Below are 19,558 nucleotides of genomic sequence, written 5' to 3' on the forward strand. Positions count from 1 at the left end.
ATTATTTTAGTTTTCAGTCGATAAAGCCATATGAGGGCTTGTTTTTTGCGGGTTGAGTTTAAGTTTTTGTGGCACCATATAATATACTATATAATGTACTAGGAACCTGGAAAAAAAATGTTGTGTGGTGGAATTGGAAAAAAAACTGCGATTCGTCATTCTTTTGAGGTGTTTTTCGTTTTTACGGCTGTCACCATACGGTAAAATGGCATGTTTACTTTATTCTATCAGTCAATATGATTATGGTGATACCGAATTTATATAGTTTTTTTATGTTTTACTACTTTTACAAGGAAGAAACTGATAAAATTTGTGTTTTGTCACCACATTCTGAGAGCCATAACTTTTTTATTTTTCCCGCGATTGAGCAGTATGAGGGCTTCTGTTTTGCAGGGCGAGCTGTAGTTTCTATTGGTGCCATTTTGGGCTGCATTGGACTTTATGATCCCTTTTTATTTAATTTTTTGTGGGCTATGAAGTGACCAAAAAACAGCGATTCTGGCGTTTTTTTACGCCGTTCTCCACGAGGCATAAATAATTCTATATTGTAATAGTTTGAACTTTTATGGAAGCGGCGATACCAATTTTGTGTATTTTTGTTATTTTTCTTCATTACTTTAGAGGAAAAATGGGAAAAGTTTTTTTTTTGAACGTTTAAAATATATATATTTTTACACTACTAAAAACTTTATTCAACTATTTTTTACACTTTTTATTAGTCCCCCTAAGGGAACTTGAACCAGCGATCATGGGATCACTGGTACAATACACGGCAATACTAGTGTATTGCAGTATATTGTCATTTTTACATGCTCCTGTTAAGCCCTTCCAGATGCAGGGCTTAACAGAAGATGAAGAATGGCAGCCCTGGGGGCCTTCATTAGGCCCCTCGGCTGCCATGACAAGCATCGACACCCCCGGATCGTGTTGCGTGGGGGGCGATGATCTGTCAGAGGGTGGCACCCCCTCTTTTTAATGTTTAGATGCTGCGATCGTGATTTATCACAGCATTTAGGGGTAAAACGGCCAGGAACAGCGCAATCGCTGTTCCTGGCCATTAGTCCCGGGTGTCAGCTGTAACACATAGCTGACACCCGCTTCGTATGGAATAGTACATCGTGGTGCGGATAGAAGTTAATAGAAGCCCAGGCCACAGATCAAGGGCAAAGATCGAACAGCGACTTGTTATTTTAACTTATGACGTTGTCCAAAACGTCAACCTTCACAGACCAACCAGAGATTTCAAACGGCCGTTTTCTAAATGATTTTTCATTCACAGTTGGTCTGTGAAGGTTGTCGTTTTGGATGACAACATAATAAGTTAAAATTGACTTTTATTGATGGGATGCAGATCTGACATTTGGCATTAACGACTTTTCAAGTACTGCACTTGACAACGATCAAAAAAATCCAACATTGGCTACAGCAGATGGACTTTTTCACAGATATCTGCCTTTAGTCACCATCTTTCATGCTCATCAGTGTTACACAAAGAGCCAACAGTCAGCAGAAAATGGTCTAAATCGTCAGTTTTGCCTGTCTAAAATCTCTCGTGTATGGGCAACTTTTTTGTACTTGCATAATGCTCTATGGTCAGATGTGTCAATAGCAGAACTCCTTGGACAACACAAGTCCCATTGTGTTTGACATAATTCAAATGCATCTTTTCATAGTCAGAACATCATATCAATGACCAAACGATTATGGAAGTGTGATAGTGTGGAGAGGCTTTGCTGCCTCAGGATCTGGATTACTTGCTATTATTGAATGAACCCTGCACTGTACCAGACAATGGCTGAGGAAAATCTCCAGGCGTCTGCTCATAAAACGATGTTGAAGTTTATTTTTATTATGCATCAAAATAATGTTCCAAAACATAAATTCAACTCTACATCTGAGGGGAAACACAATTAAGTGTTGGATTGGCCTAGACAAAGTCCTGACTTGAACCCAACAGAGATGTTGTGACAGGACCTCAAACCATTCAGTGTGTCTGAAAGTGGTTCTGTAGTGGATTAAAATTCATCAACAGTAATATGAGAGACTGGTAGCAACTTTTAGGAGTGATGGGCAACCAGTTCTAAGTGTAAGAGAGCATTTACTTTCTTAGATGGGGATGTGGAGGGTCCTGGATAATGTCCAATATAAATGCAGTAATTTGTTATGTGTTTAGTAAGATTCCAATTGTCAAATATTACATTCTGTTTAAAAATGATAAACCATTCATTGGTGTTATGACTGTGACAAAAATATAGAAACAGACATCGGGAAGTGGAAAAATACTTTTACACATCACTTTAATTAAGTAGTTTAAAATTGCTTACATAAGCAGCAAAAACTTTAGGATATTACCATCAGCTCATTCACCATCCGGAAAACACTGGTACATGACTAAAGCTTGTTTTTAAACATATACAAATAATTCCGACACTTCCATGTAAGATAATAACTGCTTAGCAAAGATTATATGGATTGAGACAATGAAATTAATCTTTGGGGAATGCAGTGAGGCAATCATTGCGCTGCTGGATCGAAGGGGTAAAGAAGGGATTTTAAAGTTGGTGTGGTGGTAGATCAGATTTCAAACACTGACGTCCAAAGATAAACTATCCACGGGAGCAGCTTGGCACCTGCTGCCTGTACTGAGAAACACACCTATTTGGGTCATAGCTTTTTATATTATCAGTTACTATGTTCAATGTTAGAGAGTGTTATACCCATCACTAAAATTCTCTCTTTAGTTTTCATGCAAATAGCAACCTCTTTATCTCACAGCAATGTTTCCCTTAACTGGTAAGCCAACAGCAATTTTCAACTGCGTCATAAGCTGTGCTATTTAAATGCACACAGGTTATATCCTCACTAAGGACTAATGTGTTACTATTTCTGATATATTTACTTTATAACTAGTAATAGCACAGGATGTAAGGCCGTCCCATTGCAAAGGAGAGGATTGTAAAAAAACAGAATAGATTTCTTTCATGCTGTGATCAATACTGATTGTGTGTGACGAGGGGTACATGGACCCACTGGGCTGTACCACCTTGATGGTATGACAGCTGGCCAACAGGAAACAGCTCACAGTCTATAGTTCGTATAGTGTACCTGTGGTAGCTCAGACAGTAGCAAGACAGGCTCGGCTGCGACTAGGCAGCAGGACAGGCATGGAACACAGCACAACACGACTTCAGCTCAACACGGCACTTGACCAGGATAGCACTGGATACAGGTTACAGGTAGCAGGAACGGAGAACACTGGGAACTGGAAAACACTTAGGAGACCATTTGCATAGACATACAAGGATAACGACAACAAGGCTCAGGCAAGATAGGAAGGGGCAGAACACTTCTTATAGTCCAGGGTGCTCTGGAAGCAATCAGTTTAATCTCACACCAGTGTGCGCTCCAAGGCTGACTGAGCTCGCGAGCGCACCCTGGTGGTCATTGTGGAACAGGACGGCCGCATGTGCAGACATCTCTGGAAAGATGGGTGTCGACCGGATGGAAGGAGTTCGTGGTCAGCAACCATGGACGGTACATTGTGCCACCTATGTGACTAAAACAAAGGGAGATGGTTGATAATCGCAAATGCTGAAGCTTCTGGTTTTATAGTGACAGCCTAAGGCTGTACAAGGGATAAAGTTTGGTAAAATTAGAATTAAAAAAACAATAAACCTGATTTGACTTTTTAAAGGAAAACAGAAAATATAAATGAAAATTAGTCCTATACATATGTGTATCTGTATGGAGTTATTTCTGCTGTATGTGCATGGTTTTCTGCACCCTTATGCCGATAAATTGGGCAGTTGCAGAAATGTCTGTAACTCAGGATTGGTACAAGATAAGTTAAGTAATGTATTTACAAAGTTACTAAAAAAAATTATGTTGATGACATATAAACTCCAAAGTGTTTTTTGAGCATCTTTGATTTTGTTTTTGAACAGGTTTAGTCCAAAAGCTCTAGCTGAGAAAGAATAATATCACTGCAAAATTCCTTAACATATTTTAATAGATCACATTCAGGCTGTGTTCACATCTTCATCAGGACTCCGTTCCGGCGTACCCTCTGAGCTTTCCGTCAGAACGGAGCCATAGGTGTAAAGGATCTGCCAGACACAGCTTCTGTGTCGACGCCCGTGGTTAATCAGTCTGCATCTGCTCCTAGGTCTGATAGAGTGACTCGATCTGCTACCACTCAAGCTGGTAGGCTGAGGAGTGGGAGAACCTATCACAGCCTGGCCAGACAGTTCTATCTCCCGCCCTCGGTCTATGTATACCTTCATTTGCTTCTTGTCTTTGCCTGTGATTCTCTCTTGTTTCCTGGCTCTGCTGTTCCAGCTATTACTATTTACCTCAGCTTCATTTTGACCCGGGCTTTACTGACTACGCTCCTGCTCTGCGTTTGGTACCTCGTACACTCGTGGCTTGACTCGGCTCGTTCACTACTCTTGTTGCTCACGGTGTTGCCGTGGGCAACTGCCCCATTTCCCTTAGCTTCTGTGTACCCTTGTCTGTTTATCTCTTGTGCACATATTGAGCGTAGGGACCGTCGCCCAGTTGTGCGCCGTCGCCTAGGACGGGTCGTGCAAGTAGGCAGGGACTGAGTGGTGGGTAGATTAGGGCTCACGTGTCTGTCTCCTTACCCCGTCATTACATAATCACAGGCCCATATACCTTTTCTACCCTGGTTCCTACTACTAAGGACCCCCTTGAGACCTTGGCTCAGCAAATGCAGGGTCTCTCCCTACAGGTCCAAGCCCTGGCTCAGAGGTGCGACCAGCGTGATGCTAACCAGCTAGTGCCCTCCACCTCACCCCTTGAACCTCATCTCAAGTTGCCTGACCGATTCTCAGGGGACTGGAAGACTTTTTTCTCCTTTCGAGAGAGTTGTAGACTCTATTTCCGTCTAAGGCCCCACTCCTCAGGTTCTGAGAGCCAGCGAGTGGGAATAATTGTCTCCCAGCTCCAGGACGGCCCCCAAGAATTGGCCTTCTCCTTGGCTCCTGACGCCCCTGAACTTTCCTCTGTTGACCTTTTTTTTCCGCTCTCGGGCTCATCTATGACGAGACTGACAAGACTGCCTTTGCCGAGAGTCAGTTGGTGACCTTACGTCAGGGTAAGAGACCCGTTGAAGAGTACTGTTCTGACTTTAGGAAGTGGTGCGTAGCTTCTCGCTGGAATGACCCTGCCTTGAGGTGCCAGTTTAGATTGGGTCTGTCGAACGCCCTGAAAGACTTGTTAGTTAGCTATCCCTCTTCTGACTCTCTAGATCAGGTTATGGCTTTAGCGGTACGGCTTGACCGACATCTCAGGGAACGACGACTTGAATGTTTTTGTGCCTTCTCCTCTGGCTCCCCCACGATGGCTCCCGAGGTTCCGTTGCTTCGTTCTTCCACGGAAAACTCGGATGAACCAATGCAACTCGGGGCCTCCGTGTCTCCCCAACAACGGAGAGAGCTCCGCAGGAAGAATGGTCTCTGCTTCTACTGTGGGGATGACAAGCATCAAGTGAATAACTGTCCTAGGCATAAGAATAAGCAGCCGGAAAACTTCCGCGCCTAAGTGACCATCAGGGAGGTCGCTTGGGCGCACAGGTATTTCCCGTAAATATGAAACCTAATAAGATCTTGCTTCCCTTTCAGGTCTTTTTTGAGGGTAGGTCTACCACCGGCAGTGCCTTCGTGGATTCAGGGTCTTCTGCTAATATTATGTCTATGGAATTTGCTATGTCTCTAGCTATGCCATTGATTGATTTGCCTAAACCTGTCCCGGTAGTGGGTATCGACTCCACTCCACTTGCTAATGGTTATTTTACGCAGCATACCCCTGTTTTTGAACTCATTGTTGGCTCCATTCATTTGGAGCAGTGTTCTGTACTGGTGATGCAGGGATTATCGTCCGATTTGGTTTTAGGCCTTCCCTGGTTGCAGATGCATAATCCCACATTTAACTGGAGTACTGGGGATCTTACTAAATGGGGTAATGAATGCATGACGTCCTCTTTTTCTGTTAATTTTATTTCTCTCCCTGAGGAGGTGAACCCTCTACCTGAGTTTATTCAGGACTTCGCGGATGTTTTTTCTAAAAAGGCATCCGAAGTGTTACCTCCTCATAGAGAATACGATTGCGCAATCGATTTGGTACCTGGAGCTAAGCTCCCTAAGGGTAAGATATTTAATCTCTCTTGTCCCGAACGTGAGGCCATGAGAGAATATATCCAGGAAAGCCTGGCCAAGGGTTACATTCGCCCCTCTACTTCTCCGGTAGGTGCTGGCTTCTTCTTCGTAGGGAAGAAGGTTGGTGGTCTTAGGCCGTGCATCGATTACCGAAACTTGAATAAGGTCACTGTAAGGAACCAGTATCCCCTTCCTTTGATTCCTGATCTCTTCAATCAGGTTCAGGGGGCCCAATGGTTCTCTAAGTTTGATCTTCGGGGGGCTTATAACCTTATCCGAGTCAGAGAAGGGGATGAGTGGAAGACTGCGTTTAACACGGCAGAAGGTCATTTCGAATACCTCGTCATGCCCTTTGGGTTGTGTAATGCTCCCGCGGTCTTCCAGAATTTCATAAATGAGATTTTAAGAGACTACCTGGGGGTATTTCTTGTAGTGTACCTTGATGACATACTTGTGTTTTCCAAGGACTGGTCCTCCCACATTGAGCATGTCAGGAAGGTGCTCCTGGCCCTTCGGGAAAACAAACTCTTTGCTAAATCCGAAAAATGTGTGTTTGGGGTGCAGGAGATACCATTTTTGGGTCAAATCCTCACTCCTAATGAATTCCGCATGGACCCTGCCAAGGTTCAGGCTGTGGCTGAATGGGTCCAACCTGCCTCCCTGAAGGCGTTACAGTGCTTCCTGGGGTTTGCTAATTATTACAGGAGATTTATTTTCTAACTTCTCGGTCATCGCTAAGCCTCTTACGGATCTTACTCGCAAGGGTGCTGATCTCCTCCACTGGCCTCCGGAGGCGGTCCAGGCTTTTGAAATCCTTAAGAAGTGCTTTATCTCTGCCCCAGTGCTGATTCAGCCTAACCAAATGGAGCCATTCATCGTGGAGGTTGACGCCTCCGAGGTGGGAGTGGGTGCTGTCTTGTCCCAGGGTACCAGGTTCCTCACCCATCTCCGTCCCTGTGCCTACTTCTCCAGGAAGTTCTCGCCCACTGAGAGTAACTATGACGTGGGCAACCGCGAACTCTTAGCCATTAAATGGGCATTTGAAGAGTGGCGCCACTTCTTGGAGGGGGCTAGTCACCAGGTAACGGTCCTTACCGACCACAAGAATCTGGTCTTCCTGGAATCTGCCCAGAGGCTAAACCCGAGACAAGCTCGATGGGTGTTGTTTTTTACTAGATTCAACTTTGTGGTCACCTATAGGGCTGGGTCTAAAAATATTGAAGCTGATGCACTGTCGCGTAGCTTCATGGCCAGCCCTCGTTCGGAGGAAGATCCTGCTTGTGTTTTGCCCCCAGGTATAATAATATCCTCTGTTGATTTTGACTTAGTCTCCGAAATTGCGGCTGATCAAGGTTCAGCTCCCGGGAACCTTCCTGAGAACAAGCTGTTTGTTCCCCTGCAATTCCGGCTAAGGGTACTCATGGAAAATTATGAATCTGCACTATCTGGCCATCCAGGCATCCTGGGTACCAAGCACCTCATTGCTAGAAACTATTGGTGGCCTGGGTTGCCTAAAGACGTTAAGGCCTACGTCGCCGCATGTGAAATTTGTGCTAGGTCCAAGACTCCCAGGTCCCGGCCAGTGGGCTTACTATGTTCTTTGCCCATTCCCCAGAGACCTTGGACCCATATCTCCATGGATTTTATCACTGATCTGCCTCCATCTCAAGGCAGGTCGGTGGTGTGGGTTGTAGTAGACCGCTTTAGTAAGATGTGCCACTTTGTGCCCCTCAAAAAACTACCCAATGCTAAGACGTTAGCTACCTTGTTTGTCAAACACATCCTGCGTCTCCATGGGGTCCCTGTCAATATTGTTTCTGACAGAGGGGTACAATTTGTTTCATTGTTTTGGAGAGCTTTCTGTAAGAAGTTGGAGATTGATCTGTCCTTCTCCTCGGCCTTCCATCCTGAAACTAATGGCCAAACTGAGAGGACTAATCAGTCTCTAGAACAATAGATTGGGTCTCCTTCATTCCCCTCGCCTAATTTTCCCTTAATAACCGGGTCAGTAACTCATCATGGCTCTCCCCCTTTTTCTGTAATTTTGGGTTTAATCCACGGTTCTCCTCCGTTTCACCTGGTAGTTCCAACAATCCCGAGGTAGATGTCGTTCATCGGGAACTGTGCACAGTCTGGGCCCAGGTTCAGAAGAACCTAGAGGCGTCCCAGAGCATACAAAAGACTCAGGCAGATAGAAGACGTTCTGCTAACCCCTTGTTTGTGGTCGGGGATCTGGTGTGGCTGTCTTCAAAAAATTTGCGCCTTAAGGTTCCGTCCAAAAAATTTGCTCCTTGATTTATAGGGCCATACAAGGTCATTGAGGTCCTTAACCCTGTCTCCTTCCGGCTGGAGTTACCCCCGTATTTTCAAATACAGGACGTGTTTCATGCCTCCCTCCTGAAACGCTGCTCCCCATCCTTGGTTACCTCGAGGAAACCTCCGGTCCCTGTTCGAAGTGGCAAAGATTGTGGACAGCAGGGTTGTCCAAGGTTCCCTCCAGTACCTGGTCCATTGGAGAGGATATGGGCCTCAGGAGAGGACTTGGGTACCCGCCCGGGATGTTCACGCTGGGGTATTGCTCAGGAGGTTCCATCTTTGGTTCCCCAATAAGCCAGGTCCACCTAGGAAGGGTCCAGTGGCCCTCATAAAAGGGGGGGTACTGTAAAGGATCTGCCAGACACAGCTTCTGTGTCGACGCTCGTGGTTAATCAGTCTGCATCTGTTCCTAGGTCTGATAGAGTGACTCGATCTGCTACCACTCAGGCTGGTAGGCTGAGGAGTGGGAGAACCTATCACAGCCTGGCCAGACAGTTCTAGCTCCCGCCCTCGGTCTATGTATACCTTCATTTGCTTCTTGTCTTTGCCTGTGATTCTCTCTTGTTTCCTGGCTCTGCTGTTCCATCTGTTACTATTGACCTCAGCTTCATTTTGACCCTAGCTTTACTGACTACGCTCCTGCTCTGCATTTGGTACCTCCTACACTCCTGGTTTGACTCGGCTCGTTCACTACTCTTGTTGCTCACGGTGTTGCTGTGGGCAACTGCCCCATTTCCCTTAGCTTCTGTGTACCCTTGTCTGTTTGTCTCTCGTGCATATATTGAGCATAGGGACTGTCGCCCAGTTGTACGCCGTCGCCTAGGACGGGTAGTTCAAGTAGGCAGGGACTGAGTGGTGGGTAGATTAGGGCTCACCTGTCTGTCTCCTTACCCTGTCATTACAATAGGTTTCCGTTTGCATCATCATTGATTTCAATGGTGATGGATGCATTGCAAATGGTTTCCGTTTGTCTCCGTTGTGCAAGGGTTCAGTCGTTTTGATGGAAGCAAGTCCGTAGTCGGCTCAAAAGGATTTGCATGCTAAGTAAAGTGATAATTTATAGAGTTACATTTTGTCATTCAATCTTTGAAAATCAAATATTTGCTTATGAACATTGGAATAGAAAATGTGCTAGTTTCTCACCAGTATTTCTTGCATTAAATAAAACATTTTAATTTCAAAGTTATTTATCTCATGATAGTACGCTATTCATTGATTATGTTATTATTTTATTTGCAGGATACCCAGAACCTGAGGTTACATGGTACAGAGATGATGAAGAAATGGATCGATATTGTGGTTTGCCAAAATATGAAATTTTACGTAATGGAAAGCGGCACACTTTACAAATTTATAAGTGCGTTCTAAATCAAGTATAAAACACCAATTACTATATATTTATGGAATATATAACTCAATTCACAACTTTTTACAGGTGTAGTGAAGAAGATGCTGCAATTTATCAAGCATCAGCCAGAAATAACAAAGGTATTGTGTCCTGTTCTGGAGTATTAGAGGTTGGAACCATGACCGAATACAAAATTCACCAAAGGTTTTTTGCAAAGCTGAAAAGAAAAGCAGAAGCCAAAATGCGTGAAATTGAGCAGAGTAGGAGAAAAGTTAAGGAAAATTTGGATGAAAGTGAAAGACTTAGGGCATTGAGTCCTGAAAGGATTCAAAGAAAGAGGAGGTTCTCATCAGAAAATAAAGATGCAACAAGAGAATCAATAGATAAAGAAGAATCCATAAAGGTTCATGTTCCAGATCCAAACTCTAGGCTTCAAGGTCAAGTGACAAACACAAAGGAGCAACCACATAAGGTGGTCAATGGCTTCCATGTGATGAATACACAACAGAAAGAAGAGGTAACCACCAATGGTTACAGTGTACCTGAAAATATAGAAGAAAATGGTAAAGAATTCCTTGCATATGTCTATGAAACAATGGAAGTCATAACAAAAAAGTCCACACCAAAGGAGTCTTATGCAAAGAAGAAGAAAAAAGAGGAAGAACCTCCTTTAAGTACAACAGACTTAACAAAAGAGGAGACAAAACAGGGAACTGCCAAAAAAACAGAAGGCATCAGTCCTGCTCCTAGAAGATCTAGATTTAGTAAAGATGTCACCAAGACACCAGTGGAAGAAAAGATGGAGGTACAGACAGCACCAATTTCAGTAAATAAAAGATTTGCACCTTCTGTCCAAACTAATAAATCAGCAAAAACTATTTTAACAAAAGATCTAAAAAAAACAAAAGACAGCATTGTACCCAGTAAGAAGGGAGATGATTCTTCCATTCCAAAATCAGATCATCTACAAAGTAAGGATGATGTCCATTTTTCCTTAAAGGATATGTATTTTGATGACTCACTATCACAACCAGAAGTTACATCAGCTCTTAACCAAGTCAAGAAGATAAAAACTGAAGTTCCAGCCCCAGTTGTGAGTCTTGCAAATCCATCAACTCAAGGGCAACTAAAAGTCCCAAAAGTAGCCCCAAGGCGTTCAAAAGAGCAAAGAGAATTATCTGTTGGGCGTAAACCTCCACCAACAACAAGCACAAAAAATGATTTACCTTCAACTAAACCAGTTTCAAACTTTGCAACGGATCCTAAACCAAAGTGTGAACCACCAAAACAAGTTGTAGATATTTCAACAAGTTCTTCTGCACTTGCGACTGGCACAATAGGTGATGTTGTTGAGCGAAATCTAAAGAAAGAAGAATCAGAAGGGCTGGTTGCCTCTTCTCATTTATCTTCGAAGATCAAATCACAAAAGGCTAGTGAAGATGAAAGTGCAAGTCCAGGAGAAGGACATGAACGTCAAGGCTTGGAGAAGAACAGAATATCCTCAGAAGACCCCATTGAAGTAAGTTTATTTTCTTGTTTACTTGCCTCATAGATAAAAAAGTTTCCATCTTGACTAAGATCACAGACAAAACCTAATTATAGATGAGACACTCATATGTCTGGATTCAGTCCTATAGCCATCCCATCATGACATCTTTACTGTCTGCTCCAAACACTATAATTCCACTGCCCATGTTCTTTCGTATAAAATCACGTCTCAAGTGTCATGTAATGTCCTGAAGTGTCCAACTCACATGGTTTATTGACATGGATTTAAATGAAAACTCTTCTCAAGCCACTATTAGAAATTTTTAATTTGTTAAAAGCAGTTTCACATCAATTCATAGGATTCATAGGTAGATGTATGAAGTAGGAATCACGGTCTAATGGGCAGATAATGATATTACTGAGCTTTATGGCTTACCCAAAGGCTAAAATAGAAAAACTGCAACTCTAAAAATCAGAGAATGGGAGGAAAACTGACTGCACAACTCTTTAGTACAGTAAATTGCCTATTGGTAATAGGGATTTTATTTTAACCACAGCAATATTGATGACCAATGACTAAATTAAATGAAACAATAAAAATAAATAATTAGAACAATAATGCATTTTAATAACTGGTATTTTTAGTAATAATTTTTAACAGTTTGAATACAAAGGAATCAGGAAAAAGTAGAGGTGCACTTTAAATGTAGACTTTCCCTTTGCTGTGACTTGCTGCATGACATTTATAGGGACATCAAAGGCTGTGCACACCTTTGCAAACTATTTTTTATTGTCCCGATATATTTAAAATAAAACAAGCAACTTTGCAATAGGTCTTAATAAACAATTTCCCATCGTATTGCGTCTGCAGCTCCATGAAGACCTATATGTCTCCATTGTAAAAGACTACATACAAACTCTGTGCAGTTTAAGTCTGCAGTTATAGTCTCTTCCATCTGTCCCCTACTTTTTTCTACATACATATATTCAGTTGGTAAGCAAACGGTAGGGGACAGATGGAAGAAGGTATGACTGCAGAATCAAACGACACAGGATTTGTTTGTAGTCTGTTACCATGGAGATGCATAGGCCTGCATAGATGCTGTGGACACCAAATAGTGGGAACCTTTTAATCAAAATCTTTTGCGAAGTTGCAATCTAGTCACAATTGTGTTTAACCATTTTAGGCAAGGCAGAGAATGTAGTGTTACTGCAGGAAACCAGTGTTACATTTAAAAACGTTTTTGATTATTTATTCTAAATTAGTTTCATTAGATCATTGCCATATTTCATGGAATCAGCTAAGACATTGTAAAGCTTCTTGGATGGAAATATCTGCAGGCTCCTATTGTTTGTTACAGATTTGACCTCAAATTGATCTGAAATGAAGCATTCTGTGTCTCATGCTAAAGTTTTGTATTCATTTAACCAAAGGACTTTTAAATTTTCAATTGTAATTCATTTACCACTGCAGTGTTATTCATGTCTTGTAACTGTTGTACTGAGAATGTTAGATGTTTACTGAACGGGAGATATTTGAATTGAGAGTGACATTTTTTCTTTGTGAATATAATTGTTAAATATTGCATTTAGCTACAGCACATTTGCTTAAAAACCAACCTGTTTTTTTTTCTTCATATTGTATATCCGTGATTTATGCTTCTGACATGCATTAGTGATTTCATATGGATATTTTCTAAATGAATTGTTGTTCATGGTTGGTCTGTGAAGGTTGTCGTTCTAGATAACAATGCCATAAGTTAAAACGACAAATTACCAATTGATCTCTGCCTTGATCTGTGGCCTGGTCTGCTATTCTATTGATGGAATGCAAATCTGTTATTTAGCATTAACGAATTTCCAAAAAATGGACTGAACAATGACAGAAAAAATCCTACAAGGCAGATCAACTTTCTGACAGATATCTGTTTTCGAACGGCATCTGTCATGCTCGTTTTTGTTATGAAAAGGCACCAACATTCGGCAGAAAATGGTCTAAATATCGTCCTTTCCGGATGTATAAAATCTCTAGCGTTTTGCTAGCTTTTTCAGGCACAGAGTCAGACCGTAAATTTGCATAGTCTTTTCTCTTCTCATTGTCCTTCCTTCTCCTCTTGTGGCTTATGATTCTGGGCTTTAAATCTAATTCAAAGCACTATAGTGGCAGCTAGGAAGATAAAAACTAGAAGAAAAAAAAACAGACATTAAACCACATGCATCTTTTGATCTATTCTGCCTTGTGCCAGTGGTCATAGGAGTTTTCGATTTTGGACAATCCCTTTTTGTTGAAAGGGTCCCTCAACAATAAGATGATCACAGTGTGTCACTCTATTGAGACCCTCAGCAATCCTCTGTAAGGGTCCTTTTACACTGGCCCATTTTGGCCGTAACAACGAGCGTCGATCAACTAGACAGCACGTTGATCGGTGCCTATATACTCCTTTCACAAGGAGCTATGTATGGGGATGAGCGCTCGTTAGTACGATCGCTCGTCCCAATGTATTTCTATCATGTTTACACAGGGAGATGTGCTGCCGATAACGATAATATTTTAGGTTGCAGAAATGGTACGATCACCTGATGAGCGAGCAATTAACCATTTATTACCTCAAAATTCCCGAAAAGGGTACTTAAAACTCTGTGCAGTATTTAGAATAGATTGTGCATGTAGTACAATCTAATATTCTTCTATATTACATGCAAAGGTCTGCACTACAACGAAAAGATAAATCTTTAAGAAGCGCAGTAGCCTGTGGCTTAAATCCGCAAAGTACTTAAATGCCAGACAACTAGAGTCATGTACGGGGAGGCTATCTATCTCTTGGATTGATTGCTAGGCTCATACCAGATCAAACAGAAATGCATTTGCTACAGAGCACGTGGTACCACGCTTCATTTTACTTTCTGCTGCAAAAGTTTATCTTGTGTCCTTGAACACTTTCCATAAACATGTCCAAGGTCAAGAAGATACTATATCTCCCACTTGTATAGGGCACCTATAAATTATACTTCAGGTCTGAATTTGGTGTAGTGGATCATAGAATCGCTATCTTTATTATATACTTATTTTAGTACCCTTCCAAGGTTATATATGTGTGTAGATGAATCATTCTTTAATTTTTTTTAAGGAATTATGACAAAGGCAACTGAGGAGAAGTTCTAAACAAAACGGAGTGGATAATAATTGGTCATCAATAAAACATGAACTTGATAGGACTTATTTCCTAATGAAATATTTTATCCATGTAGAAGTTGTAAAAAAAGAGAGGATGACATACTTACTTGGAATTAAAAAATTGGAGCTCATGTAAATGTTTCACACCATGAACCATAAAACACTCGGTGAAATCAAGTGTAAGGCTGGATTCGCACACAGCGTTTTGTTGTTTGTCGTAGCTTTTATAATGGTGTTTTTTTATGCCTTTTTTTAGTGTGGCCAGATGTTATATTAAAATATTTAGTAAAATATAAAATACACTACACACAATTGCGTTTTAGATTGTGGTGTATTTTAAGCAAATTTTTGGGTTGTGGCCTTTTTTCAAAACACAGCATGCTCTGGGTACGATGTTTTTCTCAGGTATTGTTCCCACACAACCTCACCAAAACGCCACTAAAAACGCCACAAAAAAAGCATGTTATATTTTAATAACGCTAGTATTTTTTAAGTGGGTTAAATTGCCAGAAAATTCTGTGTGTGAAGGAGACCTAAGACCACTTTCACATGGCAGTATATTAATTAGTATTTTGCATGAGTATTTGCAAGCCAAATGTTAGGAAACGTCCGTCCCTTTAAGATTACCATGACTACTAGTCTAGCTTCTGGGCGGTTCTGGCTTTAGTTGGGCCTATTACACTTCTCTGTCTCTTTCCTATCAGATTGAAGGGTGGCGTATTTAAATCTGGGTTGGTTCTGTTTTCTTTGCTTGTGATTGTCCTCGTCTCCATGTGTTTGATCAAGCTACTGACTATACCCTGTACTTTTGACTATTTGCACTTTTTTGGAACTGGACCTCAGCTTTTCTCTGGATTACCCTTTGTATACTCATTTGGACTTTCTGCTCCTGGCTGGTTTTGACTTCTGCAATCCCTGATATGCACTAGCTTTGTGATTTGGACACTCTGCTTACCCTCTGGCTGTTATCTGCTATGGTATTGCCTGCATTGCACCTCTTATCCAACACCGAACACTGTTAAAACAACCTGGGTTCTAAGCTGCAAAGTTCAACCTGCCTTGCGGTGCATTCTGTCGAAAACCATAGAGTAGCCTTAGATTCTGTTGATTAGAGTTGTGACAGATTTGGGGCTGCGGATTTATTTGCATTCACATTCAGTCTCCAGTAGCCTTTAGGGAATCGCTCACCTAGCAATTCCATAAACTTCCATCCCGGGAATTGCTCAACTGGTGATCCCATAACACCAAAACTAGGAATTGAACCTACAGAGAAGTAATATAAAGACTCATGCACACAACCGTGCACTTGCGTCTGCATACTATCCGCCATTTCGGAGCCACAATTGCGGATAGTATAGGGCACACTATATCCTATGGGCCAATGCACACGACCATGGTTTCCATGGTCAGTGCGTTGCCCAGAGCCCGTACCACAAAAAAAATAGGACATGTCATTTTACGGACCAAAATTGCGGTCCAGGCTCCTCGAAGTCAATGCACATTTTGTGAGTTCACGTATCGTAATCACCGACCGTGCACACAGCTACGGTCGTGTGCATGAGTATTAAAGAGGCTCTGTCACCAGATTTTGCAACCCCTATCTGCTATTGCAGCAGATAGGCGCTGCAATGTAGATTACAGTAACGTTTTTATTTTTAAAAAACGAGCATTTTTGGCCAAGTTATGACCATTTTTTATTTATGCAAATGAGGCTTGCAAAAGTACAACTGGGCGTGTTGAAAAGTAAAAGTACAACTGGGCGTGTATTATGTGCGTACATCGGGGCGTTTTTACTTCTTTTACTAGCTGGGCGTTCTGACGAGAAGTATCATCCACTTCTCTTCAGAACGCCCAGCTTCTGGCAGATCACACTGTGACGTCACTTCCCCAGGTCCTGCATCGTGTCAGACGAGCGAGGACACATCGGCACCAGAGGCTACAGTTGATTCTGCAGCAGCATCAGCGTTTGCAGGTAAGTCGATGTAGCTACTTACCTGCAAACGCTGATGCTGCTGCAGAATCAACTGTAGCCTCTGGTGCCGATGTGTCCTCGCTCGTCTGACACGATGCAGGACCTGGGGAAGTGACGTCACAGCGTGATCTGCCAGAAGCTGGGCGTTCTGAAGAGAAGTGGATGATACTTCTCGTCAGAACGCCCAGCTAGTAAAAGAAGTAAAAACGCCCCGATGTACGCACATAATACACGCCCAGTTGTACTTTTACTTTTCAACACGCCCAGTTGTACTTTTGCAAGCCTCATTTGCATAAATACAAAATTGGTCATAACTTGGCCAAAAATGCTCGTTTTTTTAAAATAAAAACGTTACTGTAATCTATATTGCCGCGCCTATCTGCTGCAATAGCAGATAGGGGTTGCAAAATCTGGTGACAGAGCCTCTTTAAGACTGGTTTCCCATGAGTCGGATACGCTGCCTAAAAGTAGGCAGTGTATCCGACCTAGAACCCGCTGCGGAGTCTCTACTTACCCTAGGCTGTTGTCATGGCAACATGTCCCATTGTTGTCAGTGCAGTCTGGTCTCCGGGGGTGACACTGCTGCCCATGTTACCACTACAGCAGTCACATGGGATGAAACGTCATCCTAGCGGGCCAGCCTGAGCAGACAATAAAAGAAAGCATTGCTATGACAACAGCCCAGCTGTAAGTATTATTTTTTTAATTAATTTTACACAAACAAGGGTTTTATATTTGTTCTTATTTGCGATCTTTGCGGCAGAATCCGCTGCAAAACTTTACAGATATTTCGCAGCATAAATGTATAGATTTATATTCCTCGCCGCAGGTCAATTTATGAAAGTTTTTTGCGCAGATTTTTTTCTGCGACGTGTGCATAAAATGTGTTCAAATCTCATTCACTTTGCTGCTACTGTAAATGCTGCGGAATTTCAGCACAGACTTCCGCTGCAGAAATTCCACAGCGTTTACACTTATTCAGGCTAACAAGTGTACCCATGCGGGACTTGTTTTCACGGATCCCTCATAGATTTGAGTCTATTGAGGGATTCATGCATATGGACGAAAATGGGACTATTTTCCACTGGCCCTTCACACAGTCCATTAAAACAACGGTTGTGTGAATAGCCCCTTTGAAATACATGCAGCCGAGTAATGGCCTTTAAAAAAACCGGGCTACATTTACATTAGTCTGAATAAGCCCTTAGGCTACATGTACACGTTGCATATTTTGCTGCGGAAACCGCAAGAAATTTGCAGTTAAAAAACCGCATCTAAAGGTGCATTTTTTTATGCGGTTTTTATGTTTTGCTGCGTGAATCACTGCGTTTTCATGCTGCGGGTTTTGCTGCATATTTCTTTAGAACTAGAAAGATAGAATTCGCAAGCGGAATCGCAAGATAAATTGACATGCTGTGGTTCCGAAAATACTCACCGTGGGTCAATTTTTAGTGCGGGAAAATACTGCAGCGTGTACATGAGATTTCCTGGAATCTGATTGCCTCTGCTGGTACTGTATTACGCTGCGGTTTTGCCGCAAGTGAATCCACCCTAATGGAAAGATTTGCACGTCTTTGATGTTTTTAATCCACTCCTGGTTTTGGCCTACAAATGCTGATGCAAAATATTGCCAAGTGGTCTAATGCAAATAATCCCTACCCCCAATAACGATAAGTGCAGAAAGTTAGCTTATTCACAATGGTAGATTTTGTGGCTTTTTTCTTTTTGTCGTAATTATCACAAAATTGTAGCAAAAATACTTTACGGTTATGTCAAATTTCAGGAAAAATGCAACATTAGCCCATTTTTGCGTATTTGCATCGTCTTTTTCCACTATTTTGTGATATTCAGACCCAGAAAACCATAGTTGCCAACATTTGAAAATTTTTCCAGGGACACTTAGGCCAGGTTCCCTCACCGGAATTCTGTGCGGAAATTACGCAGCATTTACAGTAGCAGCATTTACAGTAGCATGCTTGAGAAAGGCTCGTATTGAGCTGAAACGTTGCACCGTGGAATAAAAGGATCTTCACTTTGAAAATTTGGTAGTGCTGTCTCCATTTCTTTTTTATACAGTAGCAGCAAAGTGGGTGAGATTTTGAAAATCTCATGCCCACGCTACGGAAAAAAACGCAACATAAACGTTAATAAATTGACCTGCGGCGCGGATTTTAAATCTCGCGGAATGTGCAGTTTTTACGCAGCGTATCTGACCCGTGGGGACCCGGCCTTAGGGCAGATTCAGACGAACGTTGCGTTTTTGCGCGCGCAAAAAACGCTGCGTTTTGCGCGCGCAAAAACCACTTGACAGCTGCGTGTGTCATCCGTGTATGATGCGCGGCTGCGTGATTTTCGCGCAGCCGCCATCATAGAGATGAGGCTAGTCGACGCCCGTCACTGTCCAAGGTGCTGAAAGAGCTAACTGATCGGCAGTAACTCTTTCAGCACCCTCGACAGTGAATGCCGAACACAACATCGAGAAACCTGTTAAAAAAAAAGAAAAAGTTCGTACTTACCGAGAACTTCCCTCCCGGCCGTTGCCTTGGTGACGCGTCCTTGGTGACGCGCCTCTCTTGACATCGGGCCCCACCTCCCTGGATGACGCGGCAGTCCATGTGACCGCTGCACCCTGTGCTTGGCCTGTGATTGGCTGGAGCTGTCACTTGGACTGAATTGTCATCCCGGGAGGTCAGACTGGAGGAAGAAGCCGGGAGTTATCGGTAAGTCAGAACTTCGTTTTTTTTTACAGGTTCATGTATATTGGGATCGGAAGTCACTGTCCATGGTGCTGAAACAGTTTAACTCTTTCAGCACCCTGGACAGTGACTATCTCCTGACATCGCGTACCGGAAATTTTTTTGCCGGGTTCGGCCAAAACGAGTTCGGCCGAACCCGGTGAAGTTCGGTTCGGTTGTCCGGGTTCGCTCATCTCAAAGACACTCCGTTTGGATGTTTGGAAACAGAAAAGCACGTGGTGCTTTTCTGTTTACATTCATCCTTTTGACAGCTGGTGCGCTGTTTCAGTCGGTTCGCACGGAAGTGCTTCCGTGCGACCTGCGTGGTTTTCACGCACCCATTGACTT

The 19,558-nt window shown here is 42.6% G+C and overlaps 1 protein-coding gene across 1 annotated transcript in view; it reads left to right on the top strand.

The window, feature by feature from the left end:
* The window catches only part of ALPK3 (alpha kinase 3), a 99,744-nt gene that overhangs the window by 7,435 nt on the left and 72,751 nt on the right, over positions 1 to 19,558 (top strand). The window contains exons 4-5 of the mRNA XM_075857653.1: positions 9,732 to 9,849; positions 9,928 to 11,359. Coding sequence (XP_075713768.1) covers positions 9,732 to 9,849; positions 9,928 to 11,359 — 1,550 coding nt within the window. The remainder of the gene's footprint in view (positions 1 to 9,731; positions 9,850 to 9,927; positions 11,360 to 19,558) is intronic.

The sequence above is a fragment of the Rhinoderma darwinii genome, chromosome 3, assembly GCF_050947455.1.
Source record: "Rhinoderma darwinii isolate aRhiDar2 chromosome 3, aRhiDar2.hap1, whole genome shotgun sequence".
In the NCBI taxonomy this organism is placed as follows: domain Eukaryota; kingdom Metazoa; phylum Chordata; class Amphibia; order Anura; family Rhinodermatidae; genus Rhinoderma; species Rhinoderma darwinii.